Here is a 22,941-nt window from a genome sequence, read left to right on the forward strand (position 1 = left end):
TCAGGATGAACGGGGCACCCAAGGGAAGCAGAGGCAAGGAAGCTTGGAGCAGGGGATCTGTACTGACAGGGCAACAAATTATTTGCAATAGGCTGTAGCATCCTGGCAGCCAAAGGGAGGGGAGACCTTGGTCAATGTTCCTGTCCAGCCAAACAGAATTAGTAGCTGACTTGCTTCTATGTGTGGGCAAGGCTGAATCAAGGCCAGTAGGTTAATATGATTTATGTTCTTTCAGTCCTGTGAGCTGCTAGGTCCTATTAATTTTCAGGTAAAAAATGTCAGTGGCAGATAGGTCCACTATTATGTTATTTCTATAAAAAATGTCCAGTGTCTGAGAATAAAAGCCTACTTCAATATTTGAAGCCACTCAGATTTTTACTAAATAATACATGGAGATTAGAGTTCATTCACAATGAGTTTGTCACATATTAAACCTAACTGTATATAATCAAAATTTCATGAAAATATTTTTTAAATTACTGTCACAAACTAAAATAAATCTAAAAAGAAATAATCACTAAAATAACCATTTTGAAAAGAGAATAATTAAATACTCTTTTTTTTGGTCAGCAGGACATCTACTATTAATGTTCATGCAGGCTGTTAAATACAAAACATCTCTACAAGCACATTAATATTTCAAATTAATTTTTGGTTTATTAGGTTTAAATCCTCAGCTTCTGCATGATATTCAGTGTTGTACTAGTGATGTTTATTTCTTAATTTAGCTTTAAGTGTTTTGTGACATTCAGTAATCAGTCCATGTAATATAAATTTTGTCAAAAGCATCAGAGTGCATATTCTGATGTACAATGATTTATATACTGAATACGGTGTTTTATGTGTCCTGAGAGACATGAAAGACAGCAAACTTGATTTCCCATGTGACAAATTTTTCCCACACCATTTAGGCAGATAAAATGTATGAAACATAAAAAGCTTAAGGAAAATCCCAACTTCTTTGAAATAAGGATCATTTTGCAATTTCTTCCAACAAAGCCAGGATTCATCACCGATTCATGCCCAGACCTCCACCTAACCATTCTGTCTCCAGCCATCTCCCTATTGAAGCTGCTTCTCAAACTAGGCCACAGCAGTTCTGAAATTCTACCACAAAAATTCAGGATTTGCAGCTGACCACCTCTAGCAAGGACAGCCATGGAACAGGCTTTTTCACTCTCAGCTGATATGGTGGGCATAAGCAAAAGACCTTCGTCAGAGTGCACTTCGTGCCAATCCCTTTGCAATGTATATAGTCCAAAGGTCTCAGCACGTGATCTGAGAGAATCTGAGATCTCTAGACATCTACAGATCAATCCAAATATGTTTAACCTATAGCAGAAAAAGTAGGTATATCCATTTTGTCAAAAAACTGTTACTACTGAACATGCACTGAAGCAATGGCAGGCAGCCAGAGACAACAACAGGGAGTAATCTGAGTGCAACTGTTTGTTCACATGCACATCTTGTTTATGAAAACTTGCCTACCTGCTCCCAGTATAGGTACATGCACAACCTGTCCTTTTGCAATTAAGTACTTCAGTATCCAGAATCAGTGCCCAATTCTCATTTAGGAATTCCACCACTGATAAAAGAGCATATTTTGACTATAGACAAAATGTTTCTTGTCTGTTTTATGTCTTTGGTCATAAGAGTAGGAATTTTGTCTGTACACACATTGAAAGACAACATGCAAAATATGTGATTATAACCAGGGGAGAGAGGCTTCTTGTTTTGCTTTTAGAAATGCTTTCTCTGTCCCTTCATTAATGCAACAGTCAGACAAATGACCTGTTTGGTATTAGTGACTGATCTTGACCTTACAACTCAGGAAAAACAAATTATGTGGAAAAATCATTCAGGTTAAAATCTGAATGCCAAAGGTCTGCAAACAATCCACCTCTGAAGCACTACAAAGCTTAAGTAAAAAGATACAATTTGAAGTAAACATTGCAAGTATTGTTACTGGCACTAAGATGAGCATGACATCTCTTCTGTGCCCCTAAGTACTGCAGTTCCTGTCCTATCTCCCCAGATTTTTACTATACTGCTCAGGGAAAGAAAAACACTAATCTACAGACACTGAGGCAAAATTCTGGTCTTGTGGATGTTCTTCCAGGCACCATTAATCACCATGATATTTTCATGTTTTCAGCAAGATATGTACTTGCAATATATTTGCACAATGGCTGCTCCAAAATATGCAAATACAAGTATTTGCTGGGCCAAGAAATTTCAGATGGAAATTTTAGTACACATTTGAATCAGTATTTCTGACATTCGAATACTTATAGTCTAAAATTAGAAAACAGCAAAATACTTACAATTTTAAGATTTAATCAGAAGAAACTGAATACTGATTTTCAGATTTAAACAACCTTTAGTTCTTCATATGAATTGCCATTTTCAAAATGTTGCTGATAGGGTGCTATTGAAACTTAAACCCTGTCAAAACTAGTCTTTGCTAAAATACTCAGTAACTAGCTATTTACATTTTTAAAACATAAACCCAATTAAATGTCTGTCAAAGAGCTAATTACATAATACATATTAATTATCTAATTATATTTTTACTAAGCTACACAATTAGCATTATATAATTTCATATTTTATAGTTGTTATGTCATCAGGAAAAAGGTAGGTAAAACCCAACACAATGTACATTGGATAACAATAAGACAGTGACATCTGTGAGTCACATCCACTGTTTCCAGATGGAAAAGTGCCTAGATGTGCTGCGAAACAAATGGACATGCTATTAACAGGAACTGGATATTAAAATTTACAATCTCTTCAAATCTTTTTATGTCCCTTGGTATTTCTGGATGCAGTGATCATATATTTAAAGACACACTGATCTGATCTTAGAGTGGACATGAAATTTATCTCAGACAGCTAACTGTATTCTGAAGGATTCTACATTGAATAATTGTTTTGTTAGAATATTATGCAGCAGTGTGATTTTGTTTTAAAGAAAAGCAGACTCATTGGCTAACTACAGAATTTTTCAGTGTTCTAAACAACTCAAATTGATGGAAAGATTGGGGGGAGGGTTCACTCACATTCTGATTTCTATTGATAACATCCTAGGAGCAGATTTTTGAAAGAATATTTTCACTGATAATTTCATAGGAGCAACTCTACACACACAGGATGGTGGGGAGAAATAGTAATTAAATGCAGTTTTTAAACTACATACTTGTTCAAATTTTGAGATAAGGCTTTAGGTTCCATGTAGTTACACATGGAACATAGCAATTCTGATTGTTTTAATGCTTGAGTCTACCCATGTGACTGAGCTTAAAGATGTCATTTTCTAGAAAGTTATCCGTTTTTAAACACCAGTAAAATGACTCAGCAAAAGGACATTTTTTTTGGGTAGGCTTACCCCACAAAAAACTCTGAGTCAGTATCATGGACAAGAGAAGGCAGTGAGCCCCCATTCTTCCAACAGGTATTTCTCTAAGGACACCAGATACAATAGTTCGACTTCATCCAAGGATGTGATGAAGGGACTGAAGACTACAGAAGACTAAGTGTGAGTATTCAAAAGAGAGGGTTGTGTGCCCAAGTCCAAAATTGTCATTGCCAGCCTGATCCACTGGCAGCCACTTACCCCTGGAGACACCAAAATGCTAAGTGCCAGCCTGGAAACATCGTACCTGAGATCTACCCTCGCATGTGCTTAGACTTGCCCCAGACTGAGCAGAGAGCTACCTACTTCACACATGCTACATCACGTGACATTTTACATCCTTCTGTGAGAGACTACCTCATACAGACCAACACAGCCAGGCCCCTTCCAAAGTGTAGCCATGTCTGCTTTTTGAGGCACTGCTGAGGGAAGCAGTAACAGGGAGTTGCTATGTATTACATTGACATTCACATGAAATCATCAATATGGCAATCATGAAGCAGACAATGCAAAATTCATACAGCCAGAGAGAAAAGGGAAAAAAAAAATGACGGTGAAGTAATCAAGGATAAACTCAGGTTCATGCACAGATATAGATACCTCTCTTTAGACCTGAGGCAGGTAACTTTTCAGATGCAGGATGCTGAAGTACACCCCAGATATCAGTATTTCTTTTTGGCTAGTTCCTGGGGCTCTATGTGACAAAGGCGAGAACCATCCATGTCCCACCACAAGAAGCTAACAACTAAGCTCAGCAAGTTCCAGTCACAGGGATGGGATATCATATATGCAACAGAAATTCAGTTTCATCCAGTAATTATGACTTGGGGGGGGGGGGGGGGGGTGTGTGTGCACGTGTGCGTGTCACACACCTTAATACAAGAGTATAAGTACAGTAGTAATCAGAGTAAATTTGGGATCTAATGAACAAACTGAAATGTGATTATTTCAGAGATTATCTGAATTAGTAGGCCAATATAGAATCATAGAATGGTTTGGGTGTGAAGGGACCTTAAAGATCACCTAGTTCCAACCCCCCTGCCATGGGCAGGGACACCCTCCACTGGACCACGTTGCCCAAAGCCCCGTCCAACCTGGCCTTGAACCCTTCCAGGGAGGGCGCATCCACAACCTGTTCCAGTGCCTCACCACTCTAACAGTGAAGAATTTCTTCCTAATATCTAATCTAAATCTACCCTCCTTCAGCTTAAAGCCACTACCCCTTGTCCTATCACTCCATGCCCTTGTAAACAGTCCCTCTCCAGCTTTCCTGTAGGCCCCTTTAGGTACTGGAAGGCTGCTCTAAGGTCTCCCCAGAGCCTTTTCTCCAGGCTGAACAATCCCAACTCTCCCAGCCTGTCCTCAGAGGAGAGGTGCTCCAGCCCTCTTATCATGTTCGTGGGCCTCCTCTGGACTCAATCCAACAGGTCCATGTCCTTCGTATGTTGGGGGCCCCAGAGCTGAATGCAGTAATATCATAAGACAGTTCTCACAACTTCTCACCTTCTTCTACATGGTGACGTTAGATGGTTTCTGCAGTGTATATTATCAAGTATCTGTCCAATCTGTGACACTGCACAATGTTTCTGTTCAGCTGAAGTTGTGGCTAGGCAACTACACGAGAATGGTAAAGCAAGTGTGGAAGCCATTCTAAGTACTAAATTGTCAGTCCTGCTGGCATTTACATATTTGGAAACTTAAAGTTAGAAAGACTTATTGAAAGTCATCCATGCACGTTTACAGGACTTGATTACAGAACACTGAAAAACAGCAAACTCCTTCCATCATCAGCTATATCTGAGCACCGCTGTGAGAAATTAGTAATATTTCTCTTTTTAAAATAAATTATGAGATTCTACTCTCTTGTTCACTTTTGCATCCCTGCTCAAATCCGGAAGTTTACACATTGGAATTGCACCTCAGTACTTTCAGAAGACAGTAACATGCACAGAAAAATAATCTCTCACCTTCTAGATCTTCCTTTTCAAAATGTGTTTTGAGAATGGAGCGAGTTCCACCTCTATCCACAACAGCCTCTTCATCATTTCTCTGCAAAACAGAAAGAAGGACAGGTAAGCTGCTTCTCACTTAGAAACTATTGGCAAGACTGTATAGTACCATGAAATAAATATTAAAAGCATCTTTGTTTATTTACTCTTCCTACTCAGGAACAAAAAAGGTTTTAAGAACTTAATTTTCCTTATTAAAATCTATTTCTTACGCATTAGGTTTTTTTGAGGTATGATTACAGATAGCTTTGAATGAAGAAGTTCTCCTGTTAAAACCTGAAAGATGATGAGTGAACACTGGTTACTGGAAACTAAGAAAAACATGAGTCAATAAGACAATAAAAGAGATGAGAGAAGAAATGTCTGGTTGAGGCAGCTTTATTCTTGTACTCTTGAAGAAAGGGATTGCACGTGTATTTTTGTCTTTAGACCAGGATCCTGAGCAGAATTCCCAAATTATGAGCACTAATACTTATACTAATACTTTAGCAAAGCTAGAGAATGATACTCAGTGACAACATAATAAGAAAGAAAACTTTAATACCATGAAAATAACTGGCTTCACTTACTGAAGTGAATTGCAAAGCTTTTGCTTTTCTTTAGAAACGCCAAGCTGTAATTACAATAGAGATAGCACGCACCAATAGCAGAAAACAGAAAAGCTATTCTTCCTCAGGAACATGTATTTCATATTTAATTTTATAATGTAGTCATACATGCATTTTAACTGTATTCTCTACTGCACTGTAAACGTATTACGCAATGAATTAGTATATTGTGCTCAGGCTCAAAAAGCTACAGAAATTAATGATTTTGGTCACTCCTGACATGAAAAAAATCATGTCTCCCTAAGTATAGAAATCTTTTGGGAGTTCAGCAACAACAATTGGCTTCACTATGAGTGTGACATCACCAACTGTAAAAAAACAGTTACTAAATACAGCCTACATTTCACAGCATGTTTAGAGTGGTTTCCAATAAATGATGATGAAAGGATAAATTATACAAAACCATCAATTAATGTATCATGAATATATATTTATTTGTCACTAGTGGAAAGAATTTAGTAAGTGATATCAGAACTAGAAATGCATGATATTAACATATAAAATTGGTATCTTAATGGAAGTCTGAAGCAAGGGATTTGAATACCAGTGTTACATGCTAAATATGTATCTATATATAGAATGCAATAGAATATAACAAGAAATTAAACTACATGAGCACCTCTCCTTAAAGCAAAAAGATTCACATGTAGAGCTGGATGTTGTGCATTCTGGATATAAGTTTTTGTTTCAGGCTTCTCTCTTTTTTTAAAATAGCTGTCATGCTGTAGCTATCTCATACAGAAAAAACCTAGGAACGTGTCAGCACCAAGCATCTGGACTGTTAAAGAGACTGTTACAGTGTCTTTATTAGAGCTTTCCTGCAGATAATAGTACATAACTAAAATCTGACAAAGCATAAAGGCCTTCTATTGAAACTGTTTTGTCTTTTAATAATTTAGAATTAGCTAATAATCTCTTAGGATGTACCAGGGCAGTATAATTTCGCACAAACTATTTGATCATTTTAGGTAAAAAGAATGCATTATTTTAAGCAGTTAGACACAACTGGGTGTGTTTGTCTTGCTAGCACAATGCCATGCCGCTGGGTGAATGGTTAGGCAGGATGCCAAAGGCCAAGTATTACAGCCACATCAGAAGTGGTGCTATTCTAGCATAAGACATAGCCATCATTATTTTACTGATCCTGAAAAGGCCTTATGGAAGCAAAATTAGGGGAAATTCTACAATGGGGAAAATATTAAATTGCTGGACAGTTTAAAGCCTTTAAGATCATCTAAGTAAACTAAATAAAAATTAATTCATTAATATTTAACAAAATATGCTCATACACTTTGACTTGTCCTTTCACATTGTGTTCAGCTTCTGGCAATCTTGTTTTTCCTTGCCTCCTCTTCCTGTAATGTCATAGCAAGTCTCAGCCTTCCTCATTCTCAGAAGTGGCTCATTCCATTAATATTACAGGGAAAAACAGCTTAATCAGGAGTATTGTTTTGTTGCCAATTAACTTGGGAAACTGTGAGCAAAGTCCAATTAAACAGGCCTTGCACTGTACACTCTCACTTCCCAGGGAGCAGTATGAAAGCCATCTTGCATTTACCAATGCAAGAGTCACACCACATTTAGTTTGGAAGTAATTTCTCTGATTCCTGTACTGTCTCCTTGGAGGTGGGGAGAAGGGAGGGAAGGGTTCACTAGTAGTTTAGTGCAATTAGGTCTTAATCTCATCTGGAGGTAAGCACTATCACAATACAAGTAAAAACACTGCACTTTCCCATGACGACGAGAGACTAGAAACTCAATTGCAGTTGGTAATGCTCTGCCTTTTATTAGCATGTCGGGAAAACTGTGAAATTATTATGTTTAAGTGCTGCAATAAATGAGAGTTTGAAACTGAAAGTATAGGCAAGACTAACCATAAGACAGTTGTGGAAGGTAGAATTCATGCTCTGGATGACTTTTAATACACCAAGCAACCACCAACCTCCACACACTAACATCCTCAAAGCCATGAATCTGCTGCAGTTTTGCCCATCAGTTTCAGCAGGATCAGAATAAGGCATGAAAACTAAATGTTTTTCACAGCCATGCCATGTTTATGTCAGAATTCTACCACTTCTTCCTTTCACCTCATTTGAAGGTGATGAAGGACAGAAAACTTACATAGTGCACAAATCTGCTAGGAGTGAGGTATTCAAACCATACTGCAGCAGTCTGCAAACAAATGTATGGACACACTGACCAGGTACGAGTCCTTGGAACTGTCCATTATTGCAATGAGTTGCTTGCTGAGTCCAGTGAACACTGTGGTCTACTGCTTAAAGCATGGGAGAGGGCTCCTGGGTCTGCCACTGACTTGCTGTGTGGCCTTGGGAAAATCACTTAAACTCTGTGCCTCAGCTTCCTCATCTGAAAAATAGGGATAATAATACTTACTTATCTACCTTCCTCACCGGGCTGCTCTGTACCATAATTAATATTTACACAGCATTTCAGAACTGTAAAGCACTACAGAAGTGCTAAGTCATTCAATTTCGGAAGTAGGCAGTTTACTCATGTGAAGAGATAATAATAAGAAACAACAGATTGATAAAAATCAACAATTAGGCATAAAATGTTTTTTTGACATCAAACCAACGTATATTAGTACCTTGTAATAGTTTTACAGTGCACAACTTTGACAATTTAACTGGACAAAGCTTACATAAAAATAAATATATTGGGCTTGCTTTCTGTTGGCCTAATTCAATAGCAATGCTACGGAAGCCAGTGGAATTACATTTCTCTGAAGCTGTAATCAGAGCACAATAAACTTGTCATATATTTATAAACAACCTAACATTTCCCTCTGTTTTTAGTTATATTTGTTAATATTTTATGGGTTTATATAGTTATCACACAAAGGTTTACCTAAAATATAGGTAAACAAAAACTATTTCTCTAAAGAAATAAAATATCAGCAAACACACAGAAGAAATAACGTATCTGGGATAGAAGAGTAAGAAAAAGCTGAGGCTTTTACATGGAAACCACAAGCTCCTTAGAGACCAGGGCTCAGCAACTCTACTCAGTCCAGGCTTCCACCTCTTTCATTTTCCAAATGAATGCTGAAATGACCTTCACCACACAGCAGCATCCGCTGCACATATTTCACAGGAAAAATCTATTTTAATGAAAGAGTCTTATAAATACAGTTGTTGCTATTTTTGTCTCTTTGTACTAGAAGTTTAAACATAGTAGTGAGTATAGAAAAGCAGATAGTAGAGTCATCCTCTCCATCCTTTGCAGTGCCTCCACACATTGTAACATTGAAACACGTATGTTAAGTTGAACAAAATTAAAAGGAAATAAACTGTCTTCAAAGACATTTGGCTTCTACCTTTTGGTATGCAGTCATAAAGAAAGAAGGTCACCATAAGTGGTAGGAGTACTGATTTTCAACCCTTAGATCAACAACCTGCTTATCCGTATATAAAGCGAGGCTGCAGCTGTTGCCAGGAATTGTAAGTGGATTAGTTAGAAGGAATATAAAGGCCCATGGTTTAGAAACCAAAACCAAACATCTAAAGTGCCCTTTCCACCCATGTATTGATAAAGCTCACTACCCAGGATACTCCAAAGCTAGATAAATTACCTCCTGGAAAGCTTCCCAAATTGACCCTGTTTAGGTCTGATACAGCCCTAACCATGACTCATAACATGTTTCAGAGAAGTTGATCCTTAAACCTGTCACCTCCCAGAACTGTGCACTGCCCTTCCACACCTCAGATCAATTTAATTAACAGAGAAACTACACATTTAGAAAAGCTGAGAAACATCATTTTATGACAGATGTTTCAGTCTTTTTAGTTATAACTCTTATAAACTGCCTATGCTTTCATCATGTGGTAGATGATTGAGTGGAAAGAAGAGGAAAGTAAGGTGGGTCAAAGGTGGGTCTGTACAAAGGGGGATGACACATGTTTTTAAATACTTATGTGCTAACGTAGACATATACACTCATAAAACCAGTATATTTCTGGATGATGGAATTAGGACATATTTCTCATCTTCTAGATATCAAGAAGGTAGATTAAATTCTAGGTGACAATACACAGATTTGAAGTTACCTATACATTTATTATTTACTGAATATCATCTATGCTGGTCACTACAGTAAATGAAAGAATAGTATAACAATAAATCTACACTAGGAAATAGGAAATTGTTAGGACAATAAGAAATTATTAAATAGTTGCAATAAATATGTCTTGCTGTCTTTCCCTTGGTAGGTATTCTGCTCCACTGGTATGATATTTGGTGCTAATATATTTCAAATAGTTGAATTAAAATGGGTAACACTAAAATTTTTATTATACATGGAAAACTATAAATAATTTCTTTTCTTAATCCTTCTTTCTACCTAATTTTCTTCATACTTGGCTACTTTTATTTTCTGTCTCTGATACTTGGTCAGTGATTTCAATAAACTGGATGATTGCTTTTCTTTGAAATACAACACAAAAATCAGCTACAAAGAGTATTAATAGTCCAGAAAAAAATTCAGGGTTTTTAAACCTTCAGGTAAAATCCCTTCCCTTTTTAATTACATTCTTAATACATCCACAGCACGAATCACAACATACCCGAAAAGAATCCTTTTTCAGCATCTTCCTTTCTGTAAAATATATACCAGATCAGAAGCCATTTTGACTTTTCCTGCACTAGAAATTATGCATATGACACACGTGCTGACTCATAAGGAAAATAAGCATAGTATTAATTACTTCTTCATATAAGCCACTTATTGATGATTAGACAACCTACATAATTCCCAAATGCCATCTGGAACTAAGGAATGCCTGTCAGCATAAAACATTAAATACTGCATTCCTATAAACAATAGAAAGCTGTAATATAAAATTATTTTAGTTATATTATCAGTAATTACATATACTTAAAAGATGGAACTTCATAATATATTCATTTCAGTTTATATATTTTATCATAAAGTTAGTGTTATAAACCTTGTGTATTCACCTTTTAAATAGTCTGTTATGAAATTGTAAACATTTATCCAGATACCACACACACACCATGATTGCCTTCTCAGTCTGAGGATATTCCAGCATTATCGCTTTGTGTTGTGTTTAGTTCACAGACCAATTACACAACATTTGTATTTTTAAGATCATTTTAGTTAAGTTCAGCTTGACATTTCATAAAGATGGCATTACTAAAAATACAGAAAAGTGAGTTATCTGAACTCAGGAGCTGCCATGAGCATATTGGAAATATCTCGTAAAGACAATTAACCTAAATGGCTAAAAAGCTCTTAGATGTAGATAGATGCCTCCCTGCTGTAAGAAGCAAATCACTGGTGACTGCCATGTTCAGCCTTGTCCTTTAAACTGTCCTTGAGCAGACACAGTCACACAAAACTGATTTAATGCATAGTGTGTATGCCCACAATTTAGAAGCTACAATTCTTTTCCCAAAGACAAGCATGAGGGGGAAAATACTTTTTTTTTTTTAATATTATTGTGCTTAATTGCTTATATTACATAAAATCATATTTAGCAATGTTTTGAGGTGGAAAGTACAGTGAGCTTTATCTTTCTGATGAAATATAATTGCTTTTCCATTCCACTAGCTACACTGTATCATCCTTTTCCCACCTATCAAGGAAGACCCATCAAAACACATTTATAATGTAATAAGGTCTGTTCTGTAAGGTCTGAGGAATTATTTTTAAAAGTGTCCCTTTAATTGTTCTGGTTTTGTGGCAGCTTTCTGCAGTAATCACTACCAGTTAACATAAAGCACATCCCTTTTGGTCAGCTCTACTCCACATAGTTCAGGCTATACAACAAAGTACAAAGCAATTAGTTTTCATTCCAGATTTGCACCTTCCACAGGGCTGCATGTCATATGCATAAAAGCATCCTTCTCTGTCTCTCTTTCCCTCTTCTCTCTCTTTATAGCAAAAGCCAAGATACTGTTTAGCGTGACTCAATAGAGAAATACCATCTTCTGCAACGCTGCTAAAAATTGCACTAATCAGCTCTGGCTCCAAAGAACTGATTTGCTACTGACCTGAGACTCAGCACACATTTATTGTAATAACACAACTCCTGTAACATATAAACATAGATAATCATTGCAGACATTAAATTTAAGCACATACTATTGTTATAAATTTAATGAGACAAAACACAAGCAGAAAATGCACACACAAATAAACCAAAGCAGTTTTACAGACAAGTAAATGCTCACTAATACATGTAATTCCTGTGTTTATCTACATTGAAGCATCTTGTGCTGGTTATATACCATTATGTACCATACAGCCACTATGAACTGATAGATAAATGAATGCATAATCACTAAAATATTTCCGTATCAGTTGATAAGGAATCTTCCTTCTTAGAATAGCCATTTCAGGTAGCAACAATACATTTCTTACATTTGCAAGGCAAATATATTACTTTATCTATTCTTCATATACCTATCCAACTGAAGACAAGATTTCTATTAGGAGATAAAACAGAAAATCAAGGCAAAATAGTAACTTAATTTGTTGCAGTAACCACATGCCCCACTTTGTCTGCACTCTCCCACCAGAAAAGGGCTCTGTATAGCTGCAGCAACAAAATGGGGCGGGGGGCAAGTTGTGGTGGTGTGTGTGTGTGGAATGGATGGACACACATGCTCCCACTCAAAAGGCTTGATAAACCTGTTGGAGCATTGGATATAATAATGAAATAATGAACTGTCAAATTCTTTCTGAATTCTGGTACCTGTTTTAAGCACCTGCATTTAATTGCAGCAGTGCTTGCCATGTTTTGTAAGCCTCAGAGTAAAATTATCAGGAATGCCTAAATGACTTGAGTGCCTTACAAAACCTGAACAAGGCACTTAGGTTACTGTGTTCCTTTTAACGTTTTCATTCATATTAAGATTCTCATCATTTCTGCCCTTCCTTCCTATCATATCACATCTGCTGGATTTGTAAGCTAATCTTTATTCAATTGCTAGTCTCAGCCAGACCTCTGAATTAAAAAAAGAAAAAAAGCCAGTATTCCTTGCTTCTAGTTAAGGGATGTAGAAGTTGGGTCACATCTGCATGACTAAATTTTATTTCCTTTGCTTCATATTTTTCTTTACTACACTGTAAAATACCTAAAAGTTATGGAGGTGAGAACAGTTCAGATTTCAAGATGAAGCATGGTTACTTCTTTCCTCTGTGGTTATTATTCTAATGTCTTATGTCATCCTAGTGCAGTCCCATTAGCTAAAATCCTCTTTTCTCACTTTGTAGCAATAGCTATGTCAACTACGACAGAAAAGTCCAACAGCATGAAGATGAATGTGAAGACTTTATCCAATGCTCAAATGAGATTACTTTCAGCATGTCTAGGCTCTCTCTTGGCCCAATACCAGGCAAGGCTAGATCCAGGATAACAGCATTATTTAGGTGTAGTTACGAAGTAAACATGCTGAGTTTAGCCCACTATGCAATAGGATATTAGCTGCTGGGCATCAAATGGAAAAAAGTAAATTACGCTACTTGCTAGCTTTTTGATCAGCAGTAAGATATATTGCGTTTTAAGTTGGATACACTTCCCATCTCAAAGGATCTACCTTAGAAAAGATGACACGTTTTCAGATTTCTTTACCTAGAAATAGGGTCAGGGAGAACAATCACAGAAAGCAGTCTTCTTGCAGAAACTACTCATGTGGAAGTAGCAAGCGCAAAGAAGAAAAGAGGTCATGACCAACTTATTAGAACCCGTTTTAACAGCAGCTACAACACAGGAGAAAGGACTTCTACTCCTCCTTTACAGCCACAAAAATGATGTAGTCTGGAGTCTACATCTTTTACATAAAAATGTATGCCAACCATAGTTCAAAACATCACTTTTTTTTTTTTTTTTGACATCACAAGCCAGCATGATCAATAAATTAAGTCCCTCTCTCAGAAACACTGATATGTTCAGTGATTCTTCTGTTTCTCAGACCTACCCACAATTTTCAATTTTATTTGACAAACACTCTCTACAAACACAATCCAAGGATTAATCAAGGCAGCAGGGAAAATGTTCCAGGACAAAGATATTCTAAACTCAGATTAATTCCATAAAACTTTTGGCACCTAACTGAAGTTGCCTTAACTAGAGATGACACCACCATCAACCTTTCTAACAGTCAATGCAAAGAGATGGGCACTTCCACAGGGTAAGCAAGAGCTTAGGGAGACTGACTGTCACTGAAGACGGGCTGAAAATTGTTGAGACTTAGGAGGGTCCAACTAGGACTATCTGAAAAGACAGGATAGTAAACTGTTAGTTTAATTAAGTGTGATCATTCCTATGTAGCCAAACTCATTGCTAACTTTCCAAATAAGTTTGCCAACACTAGTAATATTGTTGCTGTACTAGCAGTGAAGGTAGCCTGACTGAACCAAATCTTACTGAAGTGTTAAAAAAACAGTATGGCCCTTTTGTCCTCCATTGCCAGGAAAAAATTAACTTAGAATACCATACAATTTTCTGTTGTATGCCCAAAGATTAAATTGGATTCCTTGTGGTCCTTCAGAGTTGTCTTCTATATGATCTATTATCCTCTAGAAGAGAAAAGAAGACGACTGTATTTAGTTTGTTAGGTTTTTTTAAACTGAAACTTGTAGATAACTTCCTTGAAGAAAACTGGCAAGTCTGTCTTGGCCAAAATGTATAAATTCAAATGTAGGGTTTAATCTGAAGAATTCCCAAATCATCTGTATCTTCAGAGAGTAACCAGCAGAAAATCCAGAACGGCTGACCCAGCACTTCTCATCTCCAAAGATTTAGGTTGATCTACATGATTTTGTTGTCATGAGTGATTTTTTTATCAAGGCAACTGTAACTGATGTGATTGAAAAACAGAGATTTGTATCACCCAGAAATGTTCAGCTGCATGCAAATGAACAGTTACCCTAATGGCAATGAAGAGACATATTGCACTTCTCATCTCCAAAGATTTAGGTTGATCTACATGATTTTGTTGTCATGAGTGATTTTTTTATCAAGGCAACTGTAACTGATGTGATTGAAAAACAGAGATTTGTATCACCCAGAAATGTTCAGCTGCATGCAAATGAACAGTTACCCTAATGGCAATGAAGAGACCTATTGCACTGTCTATATAGTCACACCATAAGACAAGAAAAACTCTCCATGCCCTAATTAGACAATGACATTCTGATTATCTTTGCTCTCATTCTTATGTGTCTCGGTTCATCAGTAAGCCATGGTGACCAGGGAGGGCAATGCCAGAGAAAACAGTTAGGAGACACTCTATTCACGAAGAAGATAAAAAATAATTATGTCCTCCAAGACACTGATGATACTATCTGCTATCTGAAAGTTATGCTAGTCTAATTAATTCACACAGGCATTAAGAAAAGCAGTAAACAGTGCAGAAGGGGGAGGAGGGTGAAGAAAGAAAAGAAATAAGTGAGATAACAATACTGATAATGTATTCGGAGAAATAACAAAGTAAACAAACATTTCAGATACCAAGTTTGAAGTTACTTGTGCATCACTTCTGCCCAGGGAACAAAACACTGCACTGTAAACAGAATTTTCATATCAAAGACTCACTCAAAATATATTGGGAAAGTGATCATAACACTGGACTAGATAATAAGGGATTTGTATAGTTTGAAAGTCTAGACAGCACAAGCACACAAGATATACATTCAGGAATTTCAAATGTGCTGCCAAAGAATCAAAGGTAAATATGAATTACAAATAGTGGTTCAGCTGGTCTTCCTACCTCTCAGAGGTAGGAATTAGACTTGAACAAATTGCTTGTCTGATGTAATCTGGAAGCTTTAAACACATTACTTCCATAACCCTGTTGTTCTAGACTAGTCAAGATATTTGACAATAAAAACTGCTATGACATTAACAGTGTGCTTTATATTGAAATTACAGAACATAACTTTTGGAAAGGAAAAGGGACAAGTACTACTACAGAGTAGAAAGTAAATGTGAACATGGCATCTACCAGTTTATACACATTTTGTCAGTGCTTCTATATGAAAGGATTTTATTGTTAGAAAAGACTATTATTATTTTCATTGTCAATTTTCTCATAATGCCACTAAACTGATAGACCCGTATGCAGCCAGAGAGAACAGCAAGGGAGGATAGAATGATCTCCATCAGAGCTTTGAAGGATATTAGCTAACATTTCACTATTGTCTGCTTTAGGAATTTGGGAGTCTTGGTGGTGGTGGTAGCTATGATATTTGAAATAGAAAGGCTGTCAGTATTGCACTCCTGTTTTGGTAGGAAAACTTTTCCAAAGCAAAAATTTTTTTCAACCCTTCTCATAGGCACAGTATTTACCTGTTTATTTATGTATTTACTAAATTACTAGTACCACATTCAATTTCACCTTTCAATCTCCATCTCCTTGATCTAAATGTCCCCATTGTTCAGTATTTTGAGAAAATGGCAGAAATTACTAGATATCAAGTTTTACTGGCACAAGTAATTAAATTTTTGAATTACATATCATTACTTGTATTTCACTATAGTGCTCTAAAGTGAAAACAATTACAAGCACAATGATGAAAAATAATATCCAGCAGATGCTCTTCATACCCTTCCTTGCCAAGACACCACCATCATCTTTTATTAAAGAATGGTGTTTTTTTGTGGTGAACACAAGAAAGAAAATTCTTATCATTTAAACATTATGCCACAAGTTACTTGGCTCAGTCTTTCATAGGCTCCTCCTCTTCTGGCATGATGTCAATGTTGGTACTAAACAAATAACAATCTGCCAGTCTGTATTTGGTCTTACAAGCATCCTTCTTATACCTGCAAATTCTGTCCACCTTTAATTAGCATTGTTATTAAATACGTATGTGTACGCATGCATGGAGAAAGAAAAATAGTGTCTGTGGGCTCCACTGAAATATATGCTGCAAATATATGCATGATGCGACAATCAATAATTCAAATAAATTACTTTATTTATAACTATTTCAATAGTCATATAATTAAAAATACATGTTTATTGTTTGTAAGCATACAAACAATAAACAGCCTTGGATTAAGAATACTTGGCAACCTAAGTATAAGAAGATGCGTACAACACACCTGCCCAGTCATTAACAGGTTATATTGCTCTCTACAACTGCCTTATTGCTCTCTGCAACTACCTGAAAGGAGGTTGTAGCCAGGTGGAGGTCAGTCTCGTTTCCCAAGTAACAAGTGATAGGACGAGAGGAAATGGCCTCAAGTTGTGCCAGGGGAGGTTTAGATTGGATATTAGGAAAAATTTCTTCACTGAAAGGGTTATCAAGCACTGGAACAGGCTGCCCAGGAAAGTGGTTGAGTCACCATCCCTGGAGCTATGTAAAAGACGTGTAGATGTGGCGCTTAGGGACATGGTTTAGTGGTTGGACTGGCAGTGCTAGGTTAACAGCTGGACTTGATGATCTTAAAGGTCTTTTCTAACCAAACTGATTCTATGATTCTATAGTTAATAGACTACAGAAAGAGTTTTGAGGAGAAGCTTCAACAAAGTTTGGGCACAGTAAAATAAAGTGCACTAATGAATGTAAGATGAATAGCAACTGAGAAATCAAAACCAATACTGCCAACAGAGCAAACACAAAATTCAACTTTGTGGTAAAATCTCTCTCAGAAGTGAAAGGAGAAAGCAAGCTGTATAGCTTTTAAAAGAAAGACTAGAAGTTTGTATTTAGGAAGATGAGCAAATAGACCTTAAAAAGCAAGTGATGTAGGCAGAGTGATAAGCAAAAATAATATTAACACCAGTAATCAAGTGAAGCAAAGCTGTAAGTATTAACATCAGCCAGGCAGATGAGATCATAACAGTCACAGTGTTGAGACAAGCAGGCCTTCAATCTGATTTATGGCTAGATGGTCAGACCTCAAAGCTACATAGAGCAAGAGCAGCACATCAGGAAAGAAAAAAAAAAAAAACCAGGAATTGTTTCTGACATGACTATATTCAGATCACCACTGAAGACCAAGAAAATTTTCTGAGACAGGGAGAGTTTTAGTGGGGAAGACCACTAAAAAATATAGTGATGCCTTCATAAAGATTATGCTTATGGCTAGATTATCTGAAGTAAGGTGAGGAGGAGGATGTAAAGGCTGAGGATGGATTCCTGAGAGAGCTAAACACACACCTACATACAGAAAGAGGAGGAGGGGGAGAGGAAGACCCACACAATAAGAAACTGAGTCTGAAAAGAGAGAGAATCAACAAGGACAAAATGACAAATATCTAAGAACAACAAAATTTAGTGAAGACTATAACATAGCATCGCAGAGAGATGACAGATGGAGTGGAGGAGAATAAAGGACTAGCCTGGAATTCCTCCAGGAAGAAGTCAAGCGGAACATTACTGAGATAAATTTCAGTGCAAAAGACAAAAACCAGAAGTGAGCAGTTCTAGAAAGGTATTAGAAGACAAGAACTGAAGACAATTGTACAAAGCATACGAAGAAAGTGGGGAGATGAAAGAGGTCTAGGGATAGGACATTAATCTGGTGAACTTCAGGGTTGTTTTGTGTTGGGTTTTTTAATATGAAGAGACTTGGACATATTTCTTGTGTATGGGAAGGAATTCAAGGAGAGAAATAAAAATGAAAAAAAAAAGAACAGAAGGTCAGAAGGTGGATAGGAATAGGTTCACTGGAACAGGTTCAAAGACTACAAAACAAAATCTTAAAAGGCTGTTTCAGTAAACAAGGAGGAAGCTTGGATTTTGACCTTAGTTTTAAGAAGTTCACATAGAGAGGGGGGGGATTAGATAAACTGAAAAGAGGTCTATATGACTAATAAAAAACACAGAACAGGTGAAATTGCAAGCAAAGATACTCATAACAGATGACAAAAAAATTCCCAGAGATTAAGAAATACAGAAAGTCAGCAGAATCAAAAGATTTTCACCAGATAGTCAGCAGTATCTTTGAAGCATGGCAGATGGCATTAGGAACTGAGAAAGTGGATACTGGGAGTCAGCCAGGACCATGAATTGTCAGAAGGGTTTGGAAGTGTATGAGAAGAACAAAAAAATTGAGTCTAAAGGGAACTGATAAGCTGACAAAGGAAAGTACAGAGGAATAAAGGAAATAAGAGCAGAAGTCATTAAGAGCGACAAAACGGAGGTTTCACAAAGTTCCATTCTTGGAGAGAGGGAGAGAATAAAAATGTTGAAAAAGTTCAAATAGTTATCACAAAAAAGGAACTCAGAGAACACAGCGTTTAGAGAAGACCAACCAAAGTGTGTAGCTGATTTGGCACAATACAATTCAAATGAGAAACAGCAGCACCAGGGCAGCTACAGAGTTGGATGGTTATCCATATGGAGACTGAAGGGTGAGAAATTATGAATGCAAGAAACTTGCAAGTCAAAGTCAGACAGAGAGACAGGAATAGGTAGAGTAGTGTGCATGCAGACCACAAAAATGTTAGAAAGGCACGCAGAAGGAAATTCTATTATTGGTTGGTTGGGTTTTGGTTTGGTTTGTGGTTTTTTTTTTAAAAAAAAAGGTGGAGCAGGCAGAGCTTAAGAACAAGAGCACAGAGGTATCTTTGACCCAAATTCAGAGTGGATATTGTTGAAGGTAACAGTCTCCACAGAAAGAACCACAGATGAGGCAGCATTAATACACAAGGTAACAAAGTTCTGTGGGCTGGATGGAAATAAAAAGAAAACCTCCGGGTTCTGTGAGACCAGTAACATTCCAGAAACACCAAGAAAATAAAGGAAGACCAGATAATGGAGGAGATGAGGAAGTTTGCACCTGAAGGAAAAAAAGAAGTGACAGGAATGGCACAGAGAGGAGGCTAAAATGGAGGCAGATGTCATTTAAGAGAAGATGGAAAGCACAGAGAACAGCAGAAGTAGTATAATCTGGACATGAATTGACATAAGAGCATGAAAAGCATCAGAAAGCACAGAGATAAACAAGGACCAATAAAGCAATCAAAAATAAGAGAAAGGAAACAGTACCATCCTGATTGTTGCTGTTTCATATATCCTGAAACTTGTTACCTGAAGCTGTTACATATACTCTCTCTGACATACATTAGTTGTTTTAATAAATTACACTGTGACTTAAAATGCTAGTTGATAAGGATGATATGCTATGACATAGTTATACTATGAAAAGATTTAATCCACTGAAGCTTATATTGCATGCCAAGTCCATATAAGCTGTATTGGTCGAGGCATTTTATACTTGTACACTCTGTAACTATATTAGAAGTTCATGCCAACGTACGCTAATAAATCTTTTGTAATGTAGAACTAGACTAATCTGAGCCCTATTCTCCCAGGAATTTTAATCGTATTTATGGATCATTTGCCAGAATAGCATACTGATTGCTTAATTCTTCTCAAGATATAGTACACAAGAGAGTAAATGACATCACTGGTTAAGTGTTCTTCTGCACCCTTGGACATACAGATGTCTGGGTTCTTCGGGAGGGAGTGTTTGGGGTTTATTTTAAGGAGCTTGTTTTGTTATTTTAAGCCTACTTACTCTTTTCCAAGCTCGACATCATAGCTAATATGTCTGATACTTAACTTTACCAACAATTGTTTTCAAGTAGCAGATTTCTGAAGGCAAAGGACTGTAAACAGAATGAAGCCGGCTAATGTATTTTAAACCATATCTACCCCAGGAAGTTACACAGGGCTTTTGGTCCCCAAATAAGGGTGCAATCAGGTCTGCTATATATGGGAATTCCAGATTTCAGCTAACACATTAAAGGTCTAGGAATTGATTTGCCTGAGAAAAAAAATACAGAAAAAAAGTGAATTGAAATTCACTCCTTCCCTGTCACTCTGATATACTATTAAAGTCACAAATATGCACGCTTAAAATCAAAGGGGCACCAACATGTAGAACATGATTAAGTTTTATGTGTAATAATTTTATTTTCTTTGAAACATTTATGTTCTAGTATAATTTCATCTCCTGATATAAACATGGCAGAATTCAAAACTCAAGGAAGCAGGTTTGTAATCCATCAGGATTATAAATCCATTTCCAAGTGCTGGAGTTCTCAGTAGAGTGGATCATGACAAACAAAGATGTTATTCCCCAAAATAAGTATGAATTCCTACATTAACTTGCACCTTGCACAACTCCTGTGTAGTCAATGGGAACTCAGCAGGATGGGAGCTAGATAAGATTCCAGATAATTTTTATTTTAAACTATAGCATTGTCATGGACTACAAGAGAACACTTTTAAAAGTGCCTATCATAAGAGTTTTCCTCTGCTTAGAAACAGAAAAAGCATATTTTTAAACTGGGGCAGAGCATAGAAAAACTCAACGAGAGACTAGAAGCAATAACAGTTAGAACAACAGAACTGAAATCTCCCTTGAACCTTTGTCTATCCTTCAAACAAAAAGGCCCAAAGCTTTCATAAGACCAAAGACTGAAACTGCCTCTCCCTGTACAGCTTACATTTAAACTGAAGGAATTTTCATAGAGGAAAAAAAGGAGAACCAGAAAAAGCAAATGTCCCCACTTCTCCCTTTAGCAGTGAATCTGACTTGCACAGGGTAGTCAGGAAGCCTGCCCATTCACCTCACAATCACTGGAACAGCCAGTTTAGCTTATCTAGCACTCTCTATGCCCATTTATTACTCATCTGCTAAAAAAAATAATGGGGGGGGGGGGGGGTGTAGCAGGTGACATGTTTAATTGTAAGTAAACTATAAGAAATGTCTCCTTTTCAATAGCATAAAGATCAAGTCAATAAATCCTGTGCATAGTTCAATTAATAAATACTACTATTATTCACTTGAAAATTCTATTCATGGTTATTCTCATTCTTGTTCATTTTTCATCACTCAATCACAAAAGTAATGCTCATGCCAAAGAATGATAAGAGATTAGCAAAGGTGTGATGACTTTTTTAATCTGTCCATGAAAAAATGGAAGCTCTCTGTGACATTACTATCACAGAATCCCAGAATGGTAGGGGTTGGGAGGGACCTCTGGAGACCATTTAGTCCCGACCCCCTGCTAAAGCAGGATCACCTAGAGCAGGTTGCACAGGATCGCATCCAGGTGGGTTTTGAATACCTCCAGAGAAGGAGACTCCACAACCTCTCTGGGCAGCCTGTTCCAGTGCTCTGTCACCTCCAGAGTAAAGAATTTTTTCTCATATTCTGGTGGAACTTCCTGTGTTCCAGTTTGTGCCCGTCGCCCCTTGTTCTGTCACTGTGCACCACTGAAAAGAGTCTGGCCCCATCCTCTTGACACCTGCCCCTTAGATGTTTATAAGTGTTGAGAAGATAAACACTTGTATTGATAAGATCAATATCTTGTACTTGTCTATGTTGTGGTTTAAACACTTTCTGAGTGTTCCTACTTCCTCAGTTTTCTTGTTACTGTTATGCTACATTACATTTCTATGGTGATCCAGCCAGCCTAGAAGTAAAGAGATTAAATTTGCATGTCCTTCCAACAGAATTACGCTCAAGATACTTTAGTCAACAAAACTCAGTTTATAATCCCAAATTCTACAGGTGAGACACTGAATGTGGTGTGTAACATCCTTACTTGAAATCACTTCTGGTACCTCTAAACTGGATTACTTGAATTCACCTCTAGTACCTTTGAACTGGAAGGCCACACACATGATGTCAACTTCTAAAAAGATTTCCAAACAGTGTTTCTAAACAATCAACCAGCAAGCCTATTGCTGGTAATGGGCAGATTTAGAGAAATTATTATAAAGAATAAAATTACAAGGCACCTGAGTATGATATACTGTGAAACAACTGATCCCATGGAATCATGCCTCACAAACCTGCTGTAATTCCTCTAAGGAGTTAAGAAGCCTGTGAATAAAAAAAAATTGGTTAATAATGTCTACTTTGACTGCCAAAAGATTTTGAGCATGAGTTTTCAC

The 22,941-nt window shown here is 37.0% G+C and overlaps 1 protein-coding gene across 6 annotated transcripts in view; it reads right to left on the reverse strand.

Moving 5' to 3' along the window:
- SLC4A10 (solute carrier family 4 member 10) overlaps positions 1–22,941 on the reverse strand; it is a 192,495-nt gene that overhangs the window by 94,823 nt on the left and 74,731 nt on the right. For 5 of the 6 annotated variants that reach the window (XM_075756822.1, XM_075756817.1, XM_075756819.1 and 2 more), the window contains one exon: positions 5,383–5,464. In XM_075756822.1, the coding sequence (XP_075612937.1) occupies positions 5,383–5,464 (82 nt within the window). Of the gene's footprint in view, positions 1–5,382; positions 5,465–8,232; positions 8,360–22,941 lie in introns of those variants that run through there. The other variant, XM_075756820.1, reaches the window with a different exon arrangement.

The sequence above is a fragment of the Balearica regulorum genome, chromosome 6 (genome assembly GCF_011004875.1).
Source record: "Balearica regulorum gibbericeps isolate bBalReg1 chromosome 6, bBalReg1.pri, whole genome shotgun sequence".
Lineage (NCBI taxonomy): Eukaryota > Metazoa > Chordata > Aves > Gruiformes > Gruidae > Balearica > Balearica regulorum.